Source organism: Panthera onca, chromosome D3 (assembly GCF_046562875.1).
Source record: "Panthera onca isolate mPanOnc1 chromosome D3, mPanOnc1 haplotype 2, whole genome shotgun sequence".
Lineage (NCBI taxonomy): Eukaryota > Metazoa > Chordata > Mammalia > Carnivora > Felidae > Panthera > Panthera onca.
This window is the reverse complement of record NC_138350.1, coordinates 65,959,736-65,987,083: the sequence shown is the minus strand read 5'-3', so window position 1 is coordinate 65,987,083 and position 27,348 is coordinate 65,959,736. Positions and strand designations below refer to the sequence as shown.

Sequence of the window (27,348 nt, the reverse complement as noted above, 5' to 3'; positions counted from 1 at the left end):
GTGTAAAAGCAACACTATGAAATTTTTAGAAGAAACTTTAAGAGCATGTCTTTTGAATTTCAATTTAGGATGGAGTTTCTTGAACTATTCACTAAAAGCACAAACAACAAAGGAAAATATCTATGAAGTCTACTAAAACAAAAAAAGTGTCTGTATGATAAAAGACACCATAGACAGAGGAGAGGTAATAAAGAATATAAAATATATGAACAGAAAAAATTACAGAAGAGCAAGATCTAAATGGCCAACATATATGGGTATATCTCTCCCCCCCCAAAAAAATATATATGTATATGAACAGTATATATTATAATCTCTCCACATAATCAAGAGAATGTAAATTAAAATCACAATGAGATACTATGGTATATACATTGATATAAACTTTTTAAGTATATATGTTAATGATGATTGTGGGGAATGGGACCCCGAATACACTGCTGGTGATAATTGATGTACAAGCATTTTGGAAGGTAATTTTACAATACCTAATACACCAAAGGTGAGCACACCCCAGGACCCAGCGACTCTTTGTAGGTGTCCACTCAGAGCATTTGTCACAGAAATGTAGCGGAAGGCAGTTATGAAAGAGTCCATTTCAGTGCTGTTTACAATAGCAAAAAACCAGGCACAACCAAAATGTCTATCAGCAGAAGAAACATTAATAGTATTTTCTTTATTCAATGACTTTTATATAGCAGTTCCACAAATGACCTCAAGCTACCAGCATCAACAGGGTAATCTCAAAAGCATAATATCAACTGAAAGGAAAGTCAGTTGCACAGGGTATGTTGACGACGATGGTAGGATGATTAGAGAGCGATAGCAACAGCCTCCATCACAAACATAACACTTTCCATGGGTGGGTGTCACCACCAGTGTTTAGTGTGTACCAATTCAGTTCATCCTCACAGCAGGACCCTGTGTGGTGGTGCCATTATCCCCACTGTATAGATGAGGAACCTGAGACAGAGAGATATGCACTGCGATGTTATTTATGTAAATTCTAAAACATGCAAAAATAGCACGTTTTCTTTATGAATACCTCCATGTGCAAACAAAAATTCACGGGGACGATACATATCGCTTGTGGATAGTGTTTATTTAGGGGAGGGAGAAGGCGGGGGAAGGCAGGATGGCCAGTGAGACTGTAGACTTACCAGTTATGTCTTCTTTAAGACGGAGAAAGGTCTCAAGCAAATTAGACAAAGTGTTAGCATCTGTTCTGCCTCTGAAATCTGGGCAGTGGGTGTACAGATGTCTTCCTTTTTTTTTAAATGTTTTTTAAATTATTTATTTTTGAGAGAGAGAGAGGGAGCACGAGTTGGGGAGGGGCAGAGAGAGAGGGAGACAGAAGATCCGAAGCAGGCTCTGCACTGACAACAGTGAGCCCGAGGTGGGTCTCAAACTCAGGACCTGAGCCGAAGTTGGAGGCTCAACCGACTGAGCCACCCAGGCACCCCTCTACAGATGTTTTATACTACTTTCTGTACGGTTTTGAGTTTTTGCCATTTAAAACGTAGAAAGATTTAAAGAATTAAATTTTAGAAGAGAAGGTGAATGGATGGCATCAGCACGGAGCTGGTGCTTAGGTGGGGCCATAAGGGTTAATATGACCTGTAAGTTTGGGAACATAATAATGGAAAATTGAAAAGCAGAAAGAACAGGTTAGAATGGATCCTAATGACGTGCTTATCACCCAGTGTGACTTCCGACATGTAATTTCAGTTCTCCAAGCTTGTTTCTTCATCCACAAGACAGAATTAATAATACCCCCTCGCAGATTGTGGTGACAAATAGAAAGAAAAGAAAAAAAAAAATCTATGTGAAACTAATGTGTCTGATGGTGGCCGTCCTGTTTTCCAGAAAAGGAGGCAGGCCTAAGGAAGTGTGTCGGCTGTCAGGGTCCCAGCACAATCCTGGACCAACTTCCATGGTTGTGCTCCCAGTTTGGGACAAGCAACTGGTACAAGCCAGGCAGGGTCTCAGCTCCAGGAATGGGGGTACACATGTGGTTACCAGGATGGGAACTCCAGACTAAGATAGAAATCAGAAGCCCAGTTATGGGACCTGGGCACAAGCCACACACAGGACAAGCTTGACTGGAGGTTGCAACGAGAGATTTACAGAGCCCAGAGATCTCAGGGTAAAGCTATTCTTGTTGACTTAAAAAAAAAAAAAATTAACACTGTTGTTAGAGTAGTTTTAGGTTCACGGCAAAAGTGGGTACAAGTACAGAAAGTACCTATGTACCACCTGACCCCCACCCTGCCCGCCAGCCTCCCGCCTTATTGACTTTTGAGACTACCTTCAGTGGGCAGACCATTGGTTCTTTCTCCTCTTCGGGTCTCCTTTGTAAGTTTCTTGCCTGTGTGTGTGTACAGGGGAGCGTAGGCTGGAAAATGAAAAGGACAACTTTGAAAGGGGAGCTGAAGACAAGTTCATACTCGATGCTCCCGATCTGGGGCAGCTGATGAAGATCAATATTGGCCACAACAACAAGGGCGGGTCTGCAGGTTGGTTCCTGTCCAAGGTAGGTTCACTGCCTGTCTGTGGTTCCTGTGGCCTGGGAGGGGGAATTCTGGCTCTTCAGAGGGTATATTTCAGCCCTGACTTCCCTCTCTTGGTCTGTCTGTCTCCACTCTTCTACCTAAGCCTGCTGGCCAACCATACTGCCCGACCCTGCCCACATTACCCCCTTCCCAGAAAGCCCAGGTCTCCCATCGGAATGTAACCAGGGCCTGATCATCCTTCAAGACTCTGCCGTGAAGCTCTCCCTGACTTGCCCACCGGAACCTCTCCCTCCCGTGAATGTTTATAACCCTGCCTGTTTAGAGCATTTGTTGGTCCCTAATCATAAGCTTTCTTGTGACTTATCTTGGGCTGTTGCCTTGCATCTTAGATGCCTTGTAGTCTCACCAACCCAAGACAAGGTAAGAATCAAGAAGAAAGCAAAAAGTCTTCTGGGAAGCTAAAACAGTAGGTTCAGAGCTCGTGAGGAGAGCTCATGCCCCTGGCTTTATCTTGCCCTGTCCTGATTTTGAAGGAGAGACCCCCTCAGACTCTCTCTCATAGCCTAGTGCTCACTTACAGTCCCTTCTAGCAAACTCTTGCCTGCAATTTTAAACCTAAAGTAGAAGATTAGAGAGGGAAAGAGTCCTTGTATTAGGTAGGCCTGTTGAAAACTGTAATGGGGACTCAGAGAAGATAGAAAAAGCCAAAAAATAATGAAAAATCCATAGAAGTCTGAGGTCACTTAGAAAATGGGCTATCAGCTCTTTGCAGATACTTCCCTTCATGAGGCTATCAGTATATTTCAGCTCATTCCAGAATGATAGGGAAAGGTTATTGTATAACATAGTTTTGAAAAATATTTTGAAAAAGCTCTTAGCGCTTAAAACAGAAACCCTTCCAATTTGAGACAATTTGACAACGGAGAATGAGGCTGTCTGATAGGTGAGGTTTTGTTATTGCTTAACTTCATTTACCTTCTAATGTCAGCAGTGGTTGACCTGCAGTTATCAGAAGACTTCTCATCCACACAAAATCCAGATGTGGCAGCTGCTTTCTAGGACACCTGCTTTCTTGCTGTGTCACCATCCTGGGCACTGTGGCTTTCATCCTCTACCTTGTTGCCTCACGATCACATGATGGCTGCTGAGCCTGTAGGCATCTTAAGTGTGTTCCAGGCAGGAAGAAAAGGGAAGACCCAAGGGGAATACCACTTTTTTTTTCCTGGCAAACCTTTCTTTATTTTGAGAGATGCAGTGTCCTCCTTAGGCCTTTTGTCTACATTTCATTGGCCAGAAATGAGTTGTGTGACCAACCTAGCTACAGTGGAAACTGGGACAAATGGCTGGCTTTCCAGCCTTTATAAGAAGAAGGTGATCAGGAAAGGGCTGAGAGCATCCTTTCATGTCTGCCACACTCCTCTCCGTAACTAGCCTGGAAGTTCCTTGAGGGCCTCTCCCCAGCTCTTGGCGTGGGATGGGGCATGAATTGGTGAAGTGAGGAATGGCCAAGGTTCCTTTGGAAAGGAAGGGGTTTGTTTGGCCGTAAGAGCAGCCAGCCTGGTGCCCAACAGGGTTCTAGGAGGCTAAATGCTGCTTGGATTGGAGAAGAAATGGGGCAGGGATCCAGAACGAGAATAGCCAATGAGAGGCCAGGGTGTGTCTCCAGGTTGGAGGAGGGAGAGGAGGCAGGTGCGGTTTGTGACCTCAGCCGGGATGAGGCACAGAGCAGGTACCTCGAAGCCCAGTTCCCTCATCCGGGGAAGAAGAACCATCTGAGTGAAAACCCAGGGTTAGTGCAAGGAGCTGCAAGGTGCACCCCAGGGCCTGGGTGTGGCCTTGACAGGTTTTCCAGCTGCCCTCTCCTGAGGTCAGGTTCCTTCTTGGTCACATGGGCCCACTCACCCCACTTCTGTGCTCTCAGAAACCTCATGAAGGAAGTGGGTTTTCGTGCCAGAACAGGCCCCTTTGCAAAAGGAAGGGGCAGCTTAGCAGAGTGAAAACATTTTTTTCTTTTTTCTTTTTTTCCTTTAAGGTGTTGTAGATCTCGTTCCATTGCCTTCTGAAATTTGATATTGAGGCCAAGGAGAATTTTGTTTCTTTCAGGATAATCTGTTCTATTTTGTTTTTCTAGCTGGGATGCTTGCAGAATTTTTTTTTCTTTATATTTATAATAATCTAAATTGGGGGGCTCTGTTAGTTCATTTATGCCCCCATCCTCCTTCCCTCCCTCCTTCCTTTCATTCCTTCATTCCTTCCTTTCTTTTGCTTTTGTTTTTTATTTTTCAGGGACACGATTAGTCTTTACTTTTATGCAAAGGATATTTATTTATTCACAATTTATTTATTTGTAGCTCAGAAAAGAGAATCTCCTGTTATATGCCAGATTCTGGCTTGGATGGCATTTGTTCTGGTCTCTTCTTCAGGAGTAACAATTAACCATTTACGGACTCTCCATTCTCTGTTTTCCAAAGCTCTCAGCTTCTCTCTTGTTCCTTCCACTTTCTGTTCTTTGTACTCCAGGAGAACGTGTCACATTCCCTCACCCTGTCCTGGATTGGCTCCCCCATGCCGTGCTGTCCAGTCCCTTCCTTCTCCTACCAGTGTGCATTCCATTCTAATTCTGAGTGTTTCTCAGAATTTACATGTTTGTTGTAAAAGGTTAGGAACATTTACATGTTCATTGTAAAAGGTTAGGAAATAGAAATAAACAAAAAATAAGGTAAACCTAAACCACCACGATTTCGCCACCCAGAGATGACCAGTGTTCGTGTTTTGATGCAGGTCCCCTCCAGCTATTTTTCTATGAATTAATATACATGTATCATTTTTTTAAATGGGGTCATCATAAACAGTGTTTTACAAGCTGCAGTGTCTCCACTTTGAAATAGAACATGCATATGTCCCACGTTATTTAAATAGAGTGACATGAGGGTTTTACAGTGCAATTTGTTAATGAGTCCTAGAGTATTCCTTTTTTTAAAATTTTTATTTTTGACAGAGAGAGAGAGAGAGACAGAGCATGAGCGGGGGAGGGGCAGAGAGAGGGAGACACAGAATCTGAAGCAGGCTCCAGGCTCTGAGCTGTCAGCACAGAGCCCAACGCAGGGCTCTAACTCACGAACTGTGAGATCATGACCTGAGCTGAAGTCGGACACTTAACCGACTGAGCCACCCAGGCACCCCTAGTCCTAGAGTATTTCAATGCACAGATATAACATGACTTACTGAATCAATCTTCTTTTGTTGAACATTCTTTTCCTCAAAATTATTGATACTATAAAGAGTGCTGTCACAAACATTCTTATAGCTTATATTTATGCACATCTAGGATTACTTCTTACAGTAAATTCTGAGGAGTTGGGTACAGGGCTTGCAGAATTGTGAGAGCCTTGACAGATTTGCTGCTCTATAGTTTCCTTGATATTTTTCCTTCTTTAGTCTGGTTCCCTTTTACTATCATCTTTTGCCTTTTCAACGCGGCCACTGCTGTCTTAAATATGTTTAGTCCTATTTCATAAAGACCAGTCTTCTTGTATTCCATTAAGCGTGTGTGTTCCCCTCAGTTCTTGTACTGTATCCAGCGTGAGGCCGTTTGCAGAGTTCTCCCCTTCTTCTGGTTCTTTGGAATGATGTTCCCACCTTCCCTCCCTCCTTGTCTCCCTGCTTCCTTCCTTTCTTTTTCTCCTCTTATGTGCTAATCAGGCACTATTTTCAACCAGAAGGCCAAGCACTTGGCTCCTTTCAGGATTAGGTTGGTTGTTGTTCTCTGTGCAGCCGTATTGTGTGCATGGTGAGTTCAGGGTCTGGTAAGGCAGGCCTCCACCCGTCCCCCCCAGTGCTAAGGTGGGTGTCCTCAAAGGTTCACGGTCTTCTGACAGACTCCTGACAGCCTATTCCTGTAACTTAAGCCAAACCAAAAGGCTTCCTGGGGATAAGACATGAAACCAATTTAAGCGCTTCGCAGGTCAGTATGCCTGGATTTACTTGATACTTTCCTGAGGAAGAGAGGGAGGAGGGGTTTAGATCTCAGGCAGGGCGGGTGCAAGCCCGAAGCCAGAGGATGGGGGAAAGCACTGTGTCACCATACTGGGGACAGCCAGCTCTAGTGTTCTGCCTCCCCACCTCTGGCCATGTGCTGCCCCTCCACAGTTTACAAGGACCAAGGACTGATCCGCTGGCCCTCAGCTCCCCAGGGACACCAGTTAAAGGGGCTGCTGAACTGCCCGAGTTTCCAGATTTGACACTTGCACAGAAAGTGCCCTTCTTCCTCAGAGTTGCCAGGCTGGTTGCCTTGGACTTCACAGGACAATTGCTCCTTGGGTATTTACGTTCAGGGGCTTGGTGGATAAACCTAAAAGCCAATATAATTATCCACTTCACAGGTGGTCTCCCTTCTAGTCAATTGCCCACATATGCTTCTCAGCCCAGGGGTATGGCCCCTGGGGTGACCAACACCCCCTGTCCCCTGTGTTGCACCCTCTCCTGGAGCATAGGGGGCTGGCATCCTCCTCTCCCCCGGCTCTTGCTTCGCGACCCATGGCTTGGGCCCTCACGTGGGGTTAGTCCACAACTGTGATCAGCTCAGATGGTCATAGCACTTCAGAAGAGCAACAATCACAAAATGGCACGTCACACTCCAATGGGCCTTGTCCTTGGTCCATCTGCTGCAGTAAAGAGACTTGCCCAAGGCCTTGCAGCTCTTCAGTGGCCAGCCTGGCACTTACCCTGGTCCTCCGCACTCCAGGTCTGGACTCCCTCCCCTGCGTCACGTGTTAGCCCGTCCAGGTCGGGAGATCGATCACCCGCTGCATGCTGTAGGCGGTATAACGGCAGCCCGCACCACAGGCTCCAGGAGGAGGAGGAGACCAAGGCTCATGGAGCTGATCTTAGGGACATCAGGAAGCTCAGTGTGTCCTTCTGTTACCAGATAAAACTCAACAGTCAACAAACATTTGTGTGGCTACCAACGGCAGCTGTTGTGATAAACATCATTCTTCTCTTTTTGCTTTATTGTTTTTGAGAGAGGCAGCACAAGCAAGGGAGGAGCAGAGAGAGAGGGAGACAGAATCTGAAGCAGGTTCCAGGCTGTCAGCGCAGAGCCCAATGTGGGGCTCGAACCCACAAACTGCAAGATCAGTGACCTGAGCTGAGGTCAGGCGCTTAACCCACTGAGCCACCCAGGTGCCCCAAGCATCACTCTTCTTGAAAGAATAAGACAAGTCCCTAAATAATTATACTTACTATACCCATATACCCCTAAATTTCTGGGAGAGTCCAGCTTTCAGTGAACATTCTGTCATGAGAGTCCCACAAGTAAAGTAATGTCGATCAGATCAGATTTCCTGGCTTGAAGAGTAGAAATCAGAATTACCATGACTTTAATGCCAAGCAGGATGAGATAAAAGTCTTGAGTAAGGAACACACCAAGGTGGTGGGGGTGAGCTGCGTCTCACTGGGCAGCAGGGGTGCCCTGGAGCTGGGCCATGAAGATGGGTAGGGGTTTGCCAGGAGGGGCAGGGAGGAGGACTCCTGTGGTCAGATGAGGAGGAGCCAGAGGGCGAGGCAGGGATACTGAGTGGATCTGGGCCAGAGCACAGGGCTCAGAGGACTGAGAAGTGGGAAGTCATGTTAGGGAGGAAGGTGCGGGCAGGACCACTGCAGGCCCTGATCATAAGCCATCAGAGGCCTTCACTGAGCAGTAGCCTGAGGTGGTGGGGGGTGTGTGGGTGGGCTCAGAAGAGAGGGAGTGCAGAGGGTGGAGAGAATCCTAGGCTGTCACCATTCAAATGCTGCCATTTACACTTATTTATATTATGGGACATCGTTTTATAGTTTTTCAGTGTGGTGGCTGAGACCTGGACCATATGGGGAAGGATAGCCTCTTGACGGGTCAGAAGATCTCACCTTCCCTTGGTGGGCCTCAGTTTCCCCCAAGGAACATTCATTTGCTTTTCCACAAGCTAGATGCTGAGATTTATTTTAGTGGGTTCATAAACTCCGAAAGTCTTCCTCCTTTTTTCTCCTGTGTCAGAACTTACCTGGTCTTTGCCCTTTGATCTTAGAACTCTGGAAGGAAGCCACAGTTCTCCAGTGGTTCTTGAAATGTGATGATGGCTGCCTATGGGTCACAGGTTACTTTTACTGGATAACATATATGCGTTTTTAGTCTTTATTTATTTTGAGAAAGAGGGCACAAGCGCAAGCAGGGGTGGGGAAGAGAGAGAGGGAGAGAGAGAATCCCAAGCAGACTCCATGCTGTCAGTGCTGAACCCGACTTGGGGCTCGATCTCATGAACCATGAGATCATGACCTGAACTGAAATCAAGACTCGGATGCTTAACCGACTGAGCTGCCCAGGTGTCCCCATTTATGCATTTTTAAAGGAAAGATTGAAAACCCCTTGAAAGCAGAGGCTTGTTTTACATTCTTTGCCTGCCCTCATGCCTGGTACATAGTGGGTACGCTGTGTGGACCACTAAGATTGTGCACATCTCGGGCACCTTGGTGCATGAGTGCGAGGGAGGGGACCCTTCATCCTCCTCAAATTGCTGTGTGTGTGGGTTTCACTTCTGCCCAGAACAGGCCTCTGTTCTAATAGGTTATATAAAATTGGTGCACATTTTTTCAGTGTAGAGCAGGGAGAGCTGTCATGAATCATACGTGACACTCCCCATCGATCTAAAATCTACTGACTCCAGGACCCATGCCATGTGCTCACACGGGCACGTTTACCTTGCAGGGTGGGGCGGAAATGAAGGCCCCAAGGCCCTGGATCATCTGAGTGTATCTCTAAACCATCGGGAAGAATAGGGAAGAAATGACCCCTGCTTGGGCAGCTCCATCTTTTCCTCCTCTTCTTTGGGGTAGAAGAATAAGCTACTTTTACCATTGGCTGGTCCGATCTTATGACTCTGCTATGTCCTTGCGGCTGCTGAAGACAGTGGGTTCCACCGTGGACAGGCCTTCTCTGGCTGCGGCCTCATCTCCCAGGCGGCTCGTGACCCCTCCTTGCCCTCTTGCCTCTCAGAAGGCCAGCGCTGCCTGGGGGCTTTCTGCCCATGGAGAGTATTCCTCCAGGAGATAATGGTTCTTGCTTTTTATTAGGTCATTGCTTCTGACTGTCTGTCTGTCTCTCACACACACAGTGTCTGTCTCTCTCTCTCTCTCCCCTTTCCTGCCTCCAAGTATGTGCTTCTATCAGTCATGGTGAGGGGCGTTTCTATTTCCCCAGTCCTATTTTACAGCGGTCCCTGCCACAACAACAGAATCTGGGTAACAGTGGTCTGGAGGGAACACCACCATTTCATTCTCTTAGCGAAAACCATTCCTGACATGTCCTGGATTCTTGAAAGGAACTCCATGAAATCCCAGAGGTGTGTGGGCAACTTGTAAACGGAAGTGGGAGAGCCACTCACTCCTCCCTCGGAAGGGGCTCTTGGTTATGACTGTCTAAGCATCAGGGGTCATGAGTGAGCCACAACCCACCCAGCAGAGGCCAGGACGCCTCTGAGAGAACCCGCTCCCCACCCCCCCACACCCCTGTACAGTCTTTACATATGGCAGTCGGCACGTGGTCATTTCCCTCCCTGCCTCCCCTTCTCTGCTCCTGCCCACTGAAGGATCACCGTCTGCTACCAGACGTGCTCCCAGATACCCTGCTCCCCGGGAGCCAGCTTCCTCCAGCCTCATCTTGTAGACCTTGGGGCCAAAAGTTTTGATGAATAATTGTTTACATATTTTAATATGCATCTAGAAAAGGTTTTTTTAAATTTTTTATAATTTTTTTAATGTTTATTTTTGAGAGAGAGAGAGAGACAAAGCAAGGGAGGGGAAGAGAGAGAGGGAGACAGAGAATCCCAAGCAGTCTCCCAGCTCCGAGCTGAGCTGTTGGCATAGAGCCTGATGCAGGGCTCGGACTCATGAGCCACGCAAGATCATGACCGGAGCTGAAGTCGGACGCTTCACCCAGGCACCCCTAGAAAAGTTTAAGACCTGTTCATGGACTCTGATACTTTCTGCACCAGTGTTTAACCTCTCATCATCTCTCTTGACCCTTCTTTGTATTTAGTATTTTGGAAAATCTAATTTTTCCAAAAATGTATTCAATATTGTCTCTTTCCTTCGTGGCTCAGCTAGTTTAGTCTTGTAGAGGTAATTAATGATACACGTTCTATTTCTCAGATTAGCTAAACTTCCCAGGTGAGGAATTTCCATCAGACACCAGGCCAGTAGGGGGCCCTTTATTGATGACAACTGTGAGGGTGGTATTGATGATGAGCTGTGAGGGTGGTGTTCTCGCTCTTGAAACCGTGGCTGGTACGCTAGTCTGTGAACACTGAAAGACAGAGATGGTGAATCTGTATGCCAAGGTTTATTAGTAGGCTTGATAGCTTCTCTGGTAAACGAAGTCCTGTTTTCCTTCACTCTGCTCTTCCAACTTTGTGGGAGCCAGAGTGAAGGGGGTTAGGAGGCGGGCTGAAGCCTCAGACCTTTGTCATTGACTCCCCAGTCTCCCCCTAACACGGAGATGAAAACCACCGAGAAATGTGCAGATAGAAATGTTGTGAGAGGCTGGACTTTGACAGCAGAGCCCTCTCTGGCCTGTGCCACAGTGGCCTCCAGGTCAGCTTTTAAAGTACAGACACTCCATCAAATCAGCAGGCTCTGAAGGGTGACTCACACCAACCAAACTCACAAGGGACTGATTTATAACCCAAAGCCTGAATGCTGGATATATCTGAGGAGAGAAGGCTGGGAGGACAGTGGCTTCCAGTCACTGGTTCAGGCCACCGGCTTTTCCCTAGTGGGTGGTATCCTTAGGAAAACAGCTCTTAGCCCAGAAAGTTCTTTTTTTGAAAACGGGATTAGAATAGGGTGAGATGGCTTCAGGCAGCCCAGTGTGTGCCCTGTTTCCACACTGCAGACATTTTGATCTTAGGAAGGGAGTCTTTCATTGAAATCGCCACCCCCCGCTGCCCTTGGGCAATCTTGGGAACACCTGGGCAGACACTTTTACTTTCCAACTCACCCTGTCTCCAGATGCTTCTGCCTGCACAGGGCTACAACTGGGGGAGAGATTCTAGTTATTGATGAGTCTGGTTATCTTAGAGTGGGTTTTCAGTTGGGTTCCTGGCACGCTTGAAAGGGCCTTTCAGCTCCTTGGTAAACTCTGAAAGACATTCTTATCTCAGCCTTGCCAGCCTGGCCCACATGTGAGTGCCCTGTGGGAGGCTTTGTAGACGGCCACTTCCTTTATCCTTGCTATCAGTGGCTGATGTTTTCTGACCTGATCACCAGACCCTGGGATTCTGTGTGCCTCATTTGGGGCTTGTAATTCTCCTTGTGTGGACTCGGCTTCTCACCGAGGGTAGGGTCCCAGGCTTCAGCAGGTGGGGAAGGCGATGCTCTCGTTGCAGTCTGTAAATCCAGGCTTCACACCCGGGTCTCACAGGGCACATCCTGCCAAATTTCCTGCACTTAGTTGTGAAAATGATCTGCAGCAGAGGAGGGAATAGTGGCTCAGTCATTCAAGTAGGAGGTACTTGCCAGTCGTCCCCATGTGCCTCTCAGTGCTTTGCAAAAGGCATGTGCTTGTGCTAAGCTTTCCCTGGGCCACAAAGAAGGTGAGAGTGTATTCTTAGAGTGCATTCAAGTGATGGAGGTATTCGATCACCAGGTGCGCTGTTAGTGACCCTTGCCGTCCCCGCCCTCGCTTCTCCTTCCCAGATTGTCATTGAAGATTTTGGGAACAAGAGAAAATATGACTTCCCTCTTAACCGCTGGCTGGCCTTGGATGAAGATGACGGCAAAATCCAAAGGGATATCTTAGTGGGCGGAGCTGAGACCACAGGTAGAACTGAGAAAGGGGAAGCACGATTGGCTGGTATTTCACTTTCTGCCTGAGGTTCGGTGTTCTCCTTGGTGGGCCTGGAGGCCTGTGATCCAGCAGGAGCCAGCCACTCCTCCTGCTCTTGAAAGTGTTCCGTCCCTTTGTGCTGGAGCCTGAGGCTCTGCTGATGCCAGAGGAGGCGGGGGAGGTGCCCCTGAGCAGATACTAACTTTCAGGGCAGAAGAGATTAGCCACTAGGTGAAGCTGGGATGTGAACTCCTGTTCGCAGTGGATGAGGGTGTGGATTTACTCTTAGCTCCTCTTACTATTGCGTGCTTACTGTATGCCAGGCCCCCTAGGCACTTGACCCGTTTTTGTCCCCTTTAACCCTCACAAGGACCCCGTAATATAGAAACTGTTATCATTTCCATTTCACAGAGGAGCAAACTGAGTCACATAGGCATTGAGAGACCTGTCCAAGGTCACGCAGCTGGCAAGTGACAGATCCGGATTCGGGCTGCCACCTTAGTCTCCACCCTGTGCGGATTCCACAGAAAACCCGCACCTCCCAACACGGGAGTTTGTGGATGTTCCGGAACATCAGTGTCGTGAATGTGCCCATCTGAGAACGTGCTCTGCTGCACAGCATCCTGTTGCTTAGCACTGCACAGAGAAGAGGTCCAAGTCCTGGGGCACAGTATGCAAACTGCTTCATGGTTTGGCTGCAACATATGTGTCAGCTGAATCTTCCAGCATCTTGTGTCACTTCCAGATGCTCACCTGTCTCGCTCCACCTCATCAGCACACCTTTTGCTCTTTCCTGAACCTACACCCCCTTTACCCTCCTTCTGCCTCCTTCTGCCTCATCCACTTGTCTTCTGCTTCTGCTGGGGGGTGGGGGAGGGAGCTTCTCTCCCCTCGCCTGGCCCTCTCCTCATCCGTGCCTTCCCCCACCCCGCCCTGAGCTGCTGGCCTTACTCTTTCTCTCACTTTATCTTTAGAATATCTTTCTCCTCAGCCTGTAATGCCATTTCTCTTCTCTACACTCCTCAAATTCCTGCTCCCTGTCACTCCCTCTGAGCCCTCCCTCCTTCCTGTAGACAGGCACTCCCTCCCTTCCTTTGCACCAGACACTTGGGCAGACCTTGACTGCTATCAGTTAGGAAATCACACGTTCCTCTGCTCCAGCACTTTCCAGCCTTGCACGTTATTTGTAACTGAAGCTTGCATATTATTTACTCAGAAACAGATAGGAGGGGCGCCTGGGTGGCTCAGTTGGTTAAGCATCGGACTCTTGATCTCAGCTCGGGTCTTAATCTCAGAGTCGTGAGTTCAAGCCCGGTGTTGGGCTCTGTACTGGGCATGAAGCCTACTTAAAACAAAACAAAACAAAACAACAACAACAAAACCAGATCCCAGAATGGGTCTGCTCTGACCCCTTTAACCATATCACTCTTACTGACCTCCAGTGGTAGAGGAGAAGGAGAAATGTCTGTCAAAGGCTGGGAATTACTGGTAGCCTGGGCCATGGGATTATGTACTGGGTGTGTTTTGGAGAACACAGAGCTGGAGACACCATTTGTTCATCTTCTAGTCTCCCTGAGGCCTTGCATGTAGTAAGCACTCAGTCAGCGTTTGTTGAACAAAGGAAGGTGTAAACGTTTCAATGAATCACGCATCCCATAGCTGCATGTGGCTAGCTCCAAAAGACTTTCAGGATTTTCATTTCCCTGGGTCCGGGGCTAGGGGTGAGGCAGGGGGTGGGGTGGAGGGGTGTGAGCCTGTACGCCATTGCCTTAGACTCCAGAGCAAAATGGAGGGAGGCCAGACCTTAGCAGAGTTTCCTGTCCAGATGCTGGTCTTTGGTGTTTTCTCTTACTCAGTCCCATGTCACAGCTTAATCTCCCTTTGCTGGCTCTTGCCCAGAACTTCATGTCCTCGTCTCACCTCCCGACTGACCAAAACCTCAAATGGCCTGACCACAATGTGCTCTCCTTCCCTCACTCTTTCCTCAACCCAGCACGTCAGGCTCAGACATTAGTGCCCTCTATTAAAAGTTATCTTTTTAAGTTATGAGCAAAAGAGCAAGCAAAATGAATCAGCTAGCCCCGAATATAAATCTCCATTAATGGAGTTGACTATTATAATTAAATCAGACATAACAGAATTCATCCGGCAGCTATTAATAATATGCACATGGTAATTAACATTAATAACAAGTACTATTCTTAGCCAACTCAAATCCCTCCTTCTCTCTGTTAGTTTCTTGTAATCAGGGCTGGCAGCTTCTTAGGGTAATACCTGCAGTTTATTCCTAAACTCAGATACATTGACACACAAACTGAAAAAAGAGCACAAAGCGGAGAGGGGCACTGGATGTCATCTGGGGAAGGAGGACAAGGGGGGAATGAAGACGTGTGGAAGAGGGAGGGCCTAGGGAGGCGGTAGCCAGGGAGGGGAGACTTGGGTGGGATTTTGTAATCAGCTGGCACTAACTCTCTCCTTCCCTGTTGCTTCCACACCAGCTATTTCATATATTGTCACCGTCTTCACTGGGGATGTCCGGGGTGCCGGGACCAAATCCAAAATCTACTTGGTTATGTATGGGGCCAGAGGGAATAAGAACAGTGGGAAAATCTTCTTGGAAGGCGGTGTGTTTGACCGTGGCCGCACAGACATCTTCCACATCGAGTTGGCTGTCCTCCTTAGCCCCCTGAGTCGGGTCTCCATTGGACACGGCAATGTAGGCGTCAACAGAGGCTGGTACTGTGAGAAGGTAAGGGATGCCCCAGGGACGGCCCTTTCCTGATTCAACCCCTCTCTTCTTTAACTTGAAAATACAAACTCTGACCTGCTTCCTGCTTCCTGCTTGCGTTGGACCAGCTACAGAGCACATGGGCAATCCCTTTCATTGGGCAATTGGATTGGTAACATGCCCGTCCATCTTGTTCTGCTTATGGTCAGGAATGAGGGCTGCACTGTGCACGTATCCAAGGGCCAGACTGCAGGATAGCTTATCTAGAGGTAGTAGTTGATAGTTACAAACTATCCTGATTCTTGGTGTAGTGTTTCACTTCACCTTATAAATCTGTCAATCAGCAAGTATTTTTGAATGTATGTTTGCATTGTGGAATACTTATGCTTTAAAGCATATACTCAATGAAAGTAAACTATAGATAATGATAAGAAAACAAATACACATTTTGTCTACCACCCTACTTAAGAAATACTTTTCCAATACTTTTGAAACTCCACTGTGCCCTTGCCCAATCATAAAATTTTCTTTTCCCCAAAGAGCATACACTATTATGAATTGTTACCTATGTATATATTATTTGTATGCAGCAGTTTTCATTCAACACTATGCTTTAGACATTCATCTGAATTGGTAACAGAAACTGTAGTTCATCAATTTCACATTCATTGCATTGCATGAATCAGTCACCATTTATTTGTTCTTTAATTTACAGACATTTTGGGGTTGTATTTCTTGATATTTGCTAATATAAACAATGTTGCCATGACATTCTTATACATCTTTGTACAAACATCCAGTTGGTTGATAGTATATGTTCAAGTATCTTTTCGTAGCTTGCCTACAATGTTCTTTGAGCAAGGGAAGATTTAATTTAGAAATGCTTTATCCAGGGGCACCTGGGTGGCTCAGTCGGTTAAGTATCTGACTTTGGCTCAGGTCATGATATCATGGTCCACTGTTGGGCTCTGTGCTGACAGCTCAGACCCTGGAGCCTGCTTCGGATTCTGTGGCTCCCTCTCTCTGCCCCTCCCCTGTTCACGCTCTCTCTCTCTCTCTCTCTCTCTCTCAAAATAATAAATACAAATTAAAAACAATTTAAAAAACCCTGTAATTCTTTTAAAAATATAGATTCCTTGACTACAATGCAAGTCTACTGAGTCAGAATTTCCAGGTAATTGGGATATTCAGATAATTCTTATCATTAAGGAAGTTTCAGAATCACTGATTTACTAAATAGTAATTCTTTCTCAACTGTTCTAAAAAGGCAATTTAGTCTCATCAAATTCCCCAAATGTATGGTTTTGCCTCTGAGCTTTTTTGTCTGTTCCATTTATTGATTTAATTTTTTCCGACACTGATACAATACTCACTCTCATCATTTCATATCTTTATGTAAGTCTTGGTATCTTCTAGGACAAATTGACTCATCGTATTCATCTTCCTTAGGATTGTATTGATATTCATGGCTCTTAACCCTTCCATAGAAATTTTAGAATTTTCTTGCCAAGTTCCATGAAGAATTATGTTCAACAGAATTCAATTGGATATGTAGATCCATTTGGAAGAATTGATATCTTTACTAAGTACTTTTTATATGTATGAGCATTATGTACCTCTTAAAATTTCGGTCTTCTTTAATATTTAGGTCTTCTTTAATATTTCCCCTTTTTTCCCCTTACTTTAAAAGTTTATTTATTTTGAGAGAGAGTGAAAGAGAAAGCACATGTGTGTGTGAGCCGGAGAGGGGCAGAGAGAGAGGGAGAGAGAGAATCCCAAGCAGGCTCCCTGCTATCAGTGTAGAACCCAACAAGGGGCTTAATCTCACCAACTATGAGATCATGACCTGAGCCGAAATCAAGAGTTGGATGCTTAACCGACAGAGCCACCCAGGAGACCTAGTGTTTTTCTATAGTTTTATATCTTTCTTGATAAAGATCTTGCGTGTCTTTGTTAGATATATTCATAGAGGGCTTATAATTTTTGTTCCTATTATAAATGATATCAATTTAAAATTATATTTTTAAACTATTTGTTTAAAATAGAAGAAATAGAAATACTCTGTAGAAATAGAAGTACTTTTGTGCATTGAGTTTACAAATAGCCATCTTACTAAACTTTAATTAATTATAATTTGTCTACAGATTTTGGGAGAAGTTTCTTTATAGAAACTTTGTTGTTTGTGAATGGTGACAGTTTGGTTTCTTTCTTTCCAAAGCTTATAGTTAATTTTTTCTTTTTTTTTGTATTTGACCACATGAGCAGTACAGTGCTGAACAGTAGGGTTAATAGTAGACATCTTTGTTTTGGTTTTGATTTTACGGGAACTGCTTCTAATTTTCTATTGAGGTAATTATGATTTTTGAGGGGTTTGGTAGATAGTCTTAGATTAGATTAGGAAATCTTCTATTTCTGTATTGTTCAAAGTTTTTATTATTTATTGTTGAATTTTATCTAATGCTTTTTCTGCATTTAATGCTCTAGTCATGAAGCTTTTCTCTTTTACTTGTCAATTTGGTGAATTAGGACTGCATTTTCTAGTGGCAGACCAACTCCGAATTTCTTTAAGACAAACTTGGTCATAAAAGGTTTTAATTTTACATGCTTCTGGAATTGGTTTGCCAGCATTTTATATAGAATTTTTGTGTATATGTTTATGAAGGGCATGGCCCTTATTTTCCTTTCTCCTATAGTCCTTGGCAGGTTTGATCCTGGCATGGAATGAGAAATACTGTCTTTCCTGAAAGAGGGTGTATAAAATTGCAGTGATCTGTCCCTCAAAGTTTGGTTGCAGTCTCTCACAAAATTGTGTGTGTGTGTGTGTGTGTGTGTGTGTGAGAGAGAGAGAGAGAGAGAGAGAAAGAGAGAGAGAAATTACTGATTTAAAAAGTTGTGTTTGTTTTGCTGGTTATAGAATTATTTAGGCTATTTCTTCTCGAATGTTTTATTTATTTATTTTTAATTTTTTTTTTAATGTTTATTTATTTTTGAGAGAGACAGAGACAGAATGCAAGTGGGTTAGGGGCAGAGAGAGAGGGAGACACAGAATCTGAAGCAGGCTCCAGGCTCTGAGCTGTCAGCACAGAGCCCGACGTGGGGCTCAAACTCATGAGCCGTGAGATCATGACCTGAGCTCAAGTCAGACACTCAAACGACTGAGCCACCCAGGCGCCCCATCTTCTCGAATGTTTTAATGAGCTGTATTTTTCTTGGAATTTGTATGTTTATAGGTATCAAATGTATTGGCACTTACAATGTTAGTCTTATACAGCATTCCCTTATCTTTTTAACTTCTGCTGCATCTATAATTATGATCCCCTTTTTATTTCTAACATCATTTGTTCATGACTTCTTGCTTTTTAAAAATAGCATTCTCACAAAAAGTGTGTTTAGTCGTTTTAAATAATCAACATTTGGCTTTGTTTATAGTCCATTTTATCTCTTTCCATCTTGTCGGTTTCTGTTCTCTTAATTTCTCTGGGTTTCTGTTGTTGCTATTTTTCTAAATTCTTTTTTTTTTAATGTTTATTTTTGAGAAAGAGCATGTGAGTGGGGGAGGTGCAGAGAGAGAGGGAGACAGAGGATCTATAGTGGGCTCTGTGCCAACAGCAGAGTGCCCGATGAAGGGCTCGAACTCACGAACTGTGAGATCATGACCTGATGAGCTGAAGTTGGACTCTCAACCGACTGAGCCACCCAGGGGCCCCATTTATTTTTCTAAATTCTTAAGTTGGATTCTTAGCTCATTAATTTTTAGCCGACTTGTTTTCTCATATAAGCATTTGATACTATAACTTTGCCTCAGAGTAGTGCCCTAGCTGCACCCCACACATTACACTATGGAATATTTTTATTACCATTCAGTTTAATTTTATTGCTTCATTTAAAAATCAACTTTGTTGAGGTATAATTGACATAGAATTATACTGTGCAGTTCTATGAGTTTTGACAAATTCATATACCATGTAACTATTACCAGAACCGACACACAGAAATTTCCATCACTGCAACCTGTTTCTTGTGCTCCACCCACCCCCATCAGTCTATATGGCTCGAAACACTAACATGATTTCAGTCACTAAAGATTAGAATTGTCTTTCTTAGCATTTAATATAAGTGGAATCATGCAGCGTGCACTCCTGTGTGTGTGTATGCGCACGTGTGCGTGTGACTTCTTTTACTCAGTATAATATTTTTGATATTTATCTGTGTTGTGTTGCATATTAGTAATTTATTATTTTTATCACTAAGTATTATTTCACTGTTAGGGTTTACAAGTTCATTCATCCATTCAACTGTTTGTGTACATTTGGGTCACTTCCAGTTTTTGTTCTTTGTCTGCTATTATGAGCAGAGCTGCTATGAAAAATCATGTACAAGTCTTTGTATGAGCATGTTTTTAATTTTTTTGGGTAAATACCTAAAAGTGGAATATCTGGATCCTATGGTAGATATACACATATCTTTTTAAAGATCTCCCAAGCTGGTTTCAAGTGGCTATACTGTTTTGTATGCCCATCTGATGTATGAGAATTCACTATCGCTTGATATTGTCAATCTTTTATTTATTAGCTATTATAATGGGCATATCATGGTATTTGATTGTGATTTTAATTTACATGCCTCTGATTACCACTTACGTTGAACATTATTTTCACGTGCTTATTGGTCATTTGTATATCTTTTGTGAAGTATCTTTTGACTATCTAAATTTTTTTTGTCTTTTCATTACTAATTTATAAGAGCTATTCATATATTCTTGATAGAAGTATTTTGTCAGCTATATCTCTATATGTTTGTGGTGTATTAAGTATAATCTCCCAAAGTGTGACTACCTTTTCATTTTCTTTTTTTTTTTTTAAGTATACTTATTTATTTTGAGAGAGCAAGAGCGAGCAAGCAAGGGAGGGGCAGAGAGAGAGGGAGAGAATCCCAAGCAGGCACCACACTGTCAGTGCAGAGCCCCATGTGGGGCTCCATCTCACAAATTGTGAGATCATGAACTGAGCTGAGATCAAGAGTTGGATGCTTAACTGACTGAGCCACCCAAGTGCCCCTCCTTTTCATTTTCAGGACAATGTTTTCTGAAGAGCAGAAACTTTCAATATTGATGAAAGGCAATTTGTCAGCTTTTTCCTTTATGCTTTTTTATTTTTGCTTTATGCTTAGTTATTGTTCTACTTAAAATTTTTCTGTGACCCATTAGCTATTTTGAGGTGTGATTTTTAGGTTTTAAATACATGTTCTTTTGTTGTGTTTTGTTATTTATTTCTAATTTAATATCATTTCAACCAGCAAACATAGTCTGTATGATGCCATTTAAGGAGATTTGAAATTTATTTTACAATGCATGTTCAATTTGCGCATTTGTTCCTAGAGTTGAATTTAAGATTTTGAGTTTATATATTAAATTCAGTTTATTAATACTTTTATTATTTGAATTATCTATTTCCTTGCTAGCATTTTATTTGATCTATTAATTACTAAGAAAGATGTGTTGAAATTTCTCACATGAGTGGTAGATATTTCAATTTCTTATGGTAGAGCTAACAGTTTTTGCTCTATATAGTGTGAGGCTATGTTATTAAGTGTGGAGTTACTATAGCCTCTTGGTGAATTAACTAAATCTTTACCATAATCCAGTCTGATACCATCTGTCTTTTAACTGGCAAACTTAGTCCACTTATATTTATTGTACTTTCTGGCATGTTGGTTTTTCTACTTTTATAGTTTTTGTTTCTTTTGGATTGGTTGTTTTTTTCCCTTGATACTAAATTAGAAATTATATTCTATTTCTGGTTTGTTTTGTGTTGTTGTTTTACTGGTTACTCTTGAAGTTTTACCCTACATACTTAATGTGGCAAACCCAAAATTCAGTTACCATCTCTACTTTCTTTTTGGCAAGGACCTTGAAAATCTCTAATGGTAATAACCCTGCATCTGGGCCTCATGCTATTCTCACTTAGTGTTTTAGCTTATTTTAAATTATTTTCAAATCCACACGTGAGATACAGTTGTGTAGAATCACTGTTTAGATTTACCTACATGCTTGCCAGTTTGTTTGCTTGCCATCCCTTCTTGCATCAGAGACCTTATTACTGGTGTCCATTTTCTTCTTCCTGAAGTTCACACTTTAGAAGTTCCTTTGGTTAGGGTCTGTTGGTGGTGGGCTCTGTTTTTGTTCATTTGGGAAATGTTTTTATTTCATCCTCATCCTCATTCTTGAAAGATAATTCTGGAGTACAGAATTCTAGATTGAGTTATTTTGCCCCTCCCCTCCCCCAGGCATTTTCTGGCTTCTGTTAGTCTAATTGCTGTCAGCTCTCTTTTCTGTCCTGATGCTCTTATCTTCTTTTTGTCTTTGGCATGCTGGTGCTTCTCTTTGACACATCTAGGTGTCCCGACACATCTAGGTGTCTGTGTATTACTACTTATTCTGCCTGGGACCAGGCTTATGGTAACTAATTCTCAGGGAAGATTATTATCATCTGTCTGGAGCAAAGGCAGAGAAGATAGGATCCCTTTGCAGATGTTCCCCTCTCTACCTTTTTTCTGAGGGAGCAGCTCCTTCAAGTGTTTCTGCTTATTCAGGATTTGTAGTTCATATCCTCCAGTTTGCAAAGCCCAACGGCTAGCCTCCTGCTTCCAATTGGCTGTTGATTTCCTGATCTCTGGGTGTCTGGTATTGTCTTTTCGCTTTTGGTGCAGCACCAACTTTAGCCTTCACATATACCCATTCTCTTGGCTTCTGCTTACTCTGAATTTTGCTGGCTCTTATGGCCTTTCTGTAACTTCTTGTCAGCTCAACAATGTATATAAAATGATATTTCCTGTTATTTATATGGCCTGTGGGTATTTTGCAGTGGTGAGAGGCTTTTCAGACTACCTTGTTTGTTGGACTACCTATTCCAGAAGTAGAACTTTTAACAAGAATTTTTAAGTACTTATTGTATGCTTAGAGCCATCTTTGGGGGAGCCATAAGGGGTGAGAACATACAACCTCAGCCTTTTAGGAGTTTGCTCCTCCTATTGATCAAACAAGACGAATACACATGTAAAAACTAGAGAGTAATTCAGGAGTAAACTAAGAAGAAGTAATTGCAGGATTTGTTCAGAGGGAAGAAAGAAAGGTTGTTAAATAATTGTTGGTGATTATTACTTTCTGTGCCCCTAGACCACCCTCTGTGGGTGCCTTCCATCTTTGTGTACAGGTAGGTCCACTTCTGAATGCATGGTTGCATAGACTCTTCAGCATAAAAGATGGCGTGCAGTAATGGGTCCCAGGGGACCTCAGCCTTAATAGGAATCCTGAAATTCTCGCTGATGGGTGTAAAAGGCCCCTAACTAATAGGAGTCAAGAGCATTTATGCTTCTGGTACTGACACCAACTAACTCCAAACTTGGGCACTTCATTCCCTTTTCTGGACCTCAGCTTTCCCATATGTTGAATGCATGTTGGGATAGACTCTATGAATTGCTAACACATTTGTGTCACAGGACTAAAGTGTTTGAGGAGGCTACTGCCTGAGGCTCTGAGACATCATTTATCTCTAGGAAGGAGAGTTTCTCTGGGAGATAGAGGGTGTACACACTCCCCTCCCCGACCCTAATCTTTTATCTTCCTTCCCCTTGGTTATAAGGCAAGGTTTCATACGGCTATGACAGTCATACAGTATTAGTTGAATTCTCAGAGATATCTGGGTATATCTAAGTATAATAATTCAATCCAAGGAAACTATAGTCAATGGTAATAACCATAAACAACTGACAGCAAACACCCAGTAAGACAGTAGTTTGTCAAAATGCTTGATCAGCGCTAGAGTCAAATTAGCTTTCAAGTTAAAAAGAAGATAAAGCAGGGAATCTAGCAATGTGAATAGTCAAAATTTCTTGGTTGATAGAAAATCTTGTAGTGTCACAAGAACATTCCTTTGGACATCTCTAATGTGAGTGGCCTAGGCTGGATACACTTCTGAGTTCTGAACTCATGAGTTCAGAATGTGATCAGAGAAAGTGTAGGAAAGGTTTAATGAGGCTCAAGCCCCGAAGAGAGCAGTTTGTTTTTGTATTAAATTCCAGATACACATTGCTCTCTATGTGATTGACCTTTTCCCTACAAGACAAATGTAGGGAATTAATGTTGTATTCTAGCTCATTTGGTTTGGTCTGAGGTTTTATGAAGCGCGTGAAGAAACACGGGGTTCAAAGAGCGTGTTATATATAGGGGAGGATTCGGGATTTGGGCTGGTAAATTGGAGGACGGATAATACCTACTTGGGAAGACCTCTTGTGTGGGGGGGGGTATTTCTTGGTCGAAGATTTAGTGAGGCAGAGAACAGTAAGAGAAGTGCCATTCCTTGAGGAACCTGATGTAGACGACCCATAATATGAAGAGGCTGTCAAACTTTGTAAGGGTCCCAACCCGGGGACCTGCTGCAGGAGACTCATCTGCCCTCCCAGGTGGTGATTCTGTGCCCCTTCACCGGCATCCAGCAGACCTTCCCTTGCAGCAACTGGCTGGACGAGAAGAAGGTGGACGGGCTGATCGAGAGGCAGCTCTACGAGATGGTGTCTCTCAGGAAGAAGAGGCTAAAAAGTAGGTGCAGGGGCTGCATCAGAGGCTGGTGGCCTTGCAGACAGGGCCAACAGAGGCCAGGATGTCAGACCCCTGGGCAAGAGCTTCACCTCGAAGGAGTCCACTTCTGCTTCTCAGGTCTCCTCTAGAAAGGAAGGGAATGGGCCCCGCAGAGCTTGGTTCTCCAAGATACAGGCTGTGTGCCCGGCATAGAGTTACACACCCGGCACCAAGGCCTAGTACCCCTGTGACCCCAAACTGCATAAGCTGCTGCTGTGAGGGGCTAGATGTTAAACTGAACGGTTTAACACAGTGCACTCTAAATATACAGAGGTGCAGGGTGTCAACTCTTCTCCCTACTTAAAACATACTAGTAGACTTCCACGTTAAAAGGAACATTGAGGTACCCTCTTTCAAATAGCAGGGAATCCTTGGGTTCCTAATACTGGCACCTGTTAGAGGGGGTTTCTGAGAGTGGGCCACACTTGTGCATGGTCTGTGCTTCATTCCTGAGCTCCTTGGATTTACTCGCCTTCCCCACTGGTAACACGAAAATCTCTTTATTCTTGACCTGTCTCTGCAGAGTTCCCCTGGTCCTTGTGGGTCTGGACGACCGACTTGAAGAAAGCTGGTACCAACTCTCCAATCTTCATCCAGATTTATGGGCAGAAGGGGCGGACGGATGAGATTCTCCTGAATCCCAATAACAAGTGGTTCAAACCAGGCATAATCGAGAAATTTAGGGTAGGAAGGAAGTGTAATGGGCTGGGAGGGATGAAGGAGGAAGGGACATAAGATGTGTTTGTCATGGGGATGGTTTTCTAAGCCAGATTGAATCCAGTTTGAAGACAAAAGGGTGCAATGAGAAGTTCAGCTCCTTGCAAGGGGTGCCAGAGTGATTTATAGGCAAAGTATTGATTGAATGGTGTGCACTTTGGATCTGGACCTTCACCTGAATCAAACACTCCAGAACCAAACCTGGGGGACAGAAGCAGGTATGAAATGCTCTTGGGGAGCCTAGAATCCTGGGGAATCATAGTAGAACAGAGACCCTGAGCCCGCAGCGTCAAACCACCCCATCTGGAATGAATTAGGAGCAAATTTAAGGTAAATTGTAAGTTTAACGCTAAATTTCTGGTGCATATTAAACCGGAGCAAGGCTTATTTTGCCAACAGAAGTGTGCTCTGACCTTTAGGTGAGAATGATTTGTAATTTTCAGCTGTCTTCCCAGAGCACCCCGCTGGTGCTTCTGTTATGCACTCAGTTCATTGCTCTTCATGTATTTGTTTCCCGGCTAGACTGCCAGCCCCTTTGGGAAAGGGCGTGACTGCTGTATTGATCTTTGTGTCTGTTTCAGTGCCCAGCAGAGTTCTGGGGCTGTGGGCCTGTGCTAATTTACAGGGTTGCCATATGGGTTTTGTTACTGGGAGTTTACTGCTTGCAAGATTTTCTTTATTCTGGATCCTACTGTGGGTCAGTTATTTTTGTTCGATTTCACCAGGGCAGACTGAATCCCGGCCCTACACGGCTATCTTGCCCTCACGTGCCCCTGGTCGCAAGGTCATGAGAGGACAAAGTCTGTGAGGGTGGCTTGAAGCAAAGCCATCCTCACTGCTGAAGAAGTGGCCCAGGGTGGGTGCCCTCCAGGGAGGGGGTAAGCTGTGAGGATAAACACATTTCACTTGATTATGTCCACCCAAGGCTTGTTATTTCACCCCATAGATTGAGCTCCCGGATCTTGGCAGGTTTTACAAGATTCGGGCATGGCATGACAGAAGGAGCCCTGGTTCTGGCTGGCATTTAGAGAGGGTGAGATGTGCCATCTTGGGGTTTGGGAGGTGGTTGGGAGAGGAACTCTTTTTAATAACCCTGTCACATAAGTCTGTTGGGAGTGGGGGTGGGTAAGTGTGGGTCTCGATTTGGACACACGGGGACTTCCTGAGGGGAGAGGACCTCCAAAGCAGACTAAGAAAATGCACAGGTGTTTAGGAGACTTGCATTCTTCCCCGGTCACCTGGCTGCTGGGCAAGCGTGGGTCTCCAGGGACCAAGAGGGACAAGTGTTAATCTGGCACTCCGCTTTCCACAAAAATCCTCTTGACAGGATGGCTGTGGCCTCCCTTAGATGCAATAGCAGAACGGGGCCCCCAGGGCGTGGTGTATCTCTGGGACACCCCCTTGCTCACCCAGGACTTCATTCCAGATGACCCTGATGAATACCCTGACCAAGGACAAGTATAACTTCAACTGCAATCGCTGGCTGGATGCCAACGAGGATGACAATGAGATTGTGAGGGAAATGACTGCAGAGGGCCCAACGGTGCGGAGGATAATGGCCAGTGAGTACCCACTGTCCTGGGGGAGGCAGTGGAACTCCTCCTCGGTGTGTCAGCAGGGGGCTGGCCCAGGAGCTGGTAGTCTCATCTGCTGTACCTCATCAGGCCCCCTCCAAATGCCGGGTGAACTTAGTTCTCGGCCTTAAGACTGGCTTGAAGGAGTCATCTCTACGGCATGGTACCAGCGCTCTATGATGGTGGGTGTGGGGGAGCGAGGTGACATTTATGAGTCTTCAGGTGGGCTATGAGGGGATGAGAAGAATCTGCACTGAGCAATGTTTCTCCACAGCCTTCCTGACATTAAAGAAAACATCTTCTTCAAATTATGCATGAAATGCTCCCCCAAAAGGAAGGCTGTATCTGGTGATTGGCTACCCCTGATGAGTCCTCTATTTCTATTTAAGGCCAGTAGGAGAGGGACTAAGCTTTTAATCTGGGGCCCAGGTTCCACATTCAAAGGGGCTAAGGGAGATCATTTTACCTCTAGGTTCTAGTAGCAGAATAGACAGAGACACAGCACATGTCCTGCCTTTGCCCCTGGCAGACATTACTGAGTGATCACAGCATTCTCTCCCATTGAGTCTGAAATGAGTTTCAGCGCTCTCGATATAGCTCCCCAAGCAGACATTAGCAATTGATCAGAATTGGCACTTAAGATGATTAATCTATTTACTATCACTGTGGTAGTCCTTAAGTTTTTAATAGTATAGCAATATTGCAAAATTACGGAGTTAAGAATATATAGAAAACAATGTCATTCATAGTTGCAGTAACCCTTCTAAATTTTTGGATAGTGTCACTTCTCAGACATTTGTACATCTAATAGAAGCTCTGTATATGTTTGTTGAATGATTTAAATAGAGGTAAATACTCAAAAACTTAGAAACCCCACATAGCGAATATCAACTACAAAAGCACCCTGTTAGTCTAATTAGGCAGTGCTTGCAATTATGTATCATCTACTTTATGGTTCTTCTTAATTTTTAAATAAAAATGTGACCATAGAATATTTGGGTTCAAGGCCTTTAAAATAGCCTGGTGCAGTTCAGGAAAGTGAGGCGTTCTTGCCCTGATCATACAGTCAGAGAGTCAGACCTAGAGCAAGGTCTCCCATCTCCTGGTTCAGGGTCTACACTCTGTCTTTTCACGTTCAGTAATATTTTCTGTGGTAACAAGGCAATCATGTCCCTATGGACATGGTCAATAACAGCATTATGCCCCAAATTGAGACTTACTATATAACATGTAGCCCATCAAGGCAGAAATAAACCTGCTCTTATTGGATCTGGCCCCTTTGTGCACCAGAATTGAGCCCGAGAGGAACCAGTGGGGCTGGGGTC

The 27,348-nt window shown here is 44.5% G+C and overlaps 1 protein-coding gene across 1 annotated transcript in view; it reads left to right on the top strand.

The window, feature by feature from the left end:
• The window catches only part of LOXHD1 (lipoxygenase homology PLAT domains 1), a 162,619-nt gene that overhangs the window by 40,475 nt on the left and 94,796 nt on the right, over positions 1–27,348 (top strand). Inside the window, exons 6-12 of the mRNA XM_060613756.3 lie at positions 2,385–2,533; positions 12,240–12,363; positions 14,868–15,118; positions 23,558–23,693; positions 24,256–24,416; positions 25,396–25,482; positions 25,876–26,011. Coding sequence (XP_060469739.3) covers positions 2,385–2,533; positions 12,240–12,363; positions 14,868–15,118; positions 23,558–23,693; positions 24,256–24,416; positions 25,396–25,482; positions 25,876–26,011 — 1,044 coding nt within the window. The remainder of the gene's footprint in view (positions 1–2,384; positions 2,534–12,239; positions 12,364–14,867; positions 15,119–23,557; positions 23,694–24,255; positions 24,417–25,395; positions 25,483–25,875; positions 26,012–27,348) is intronic.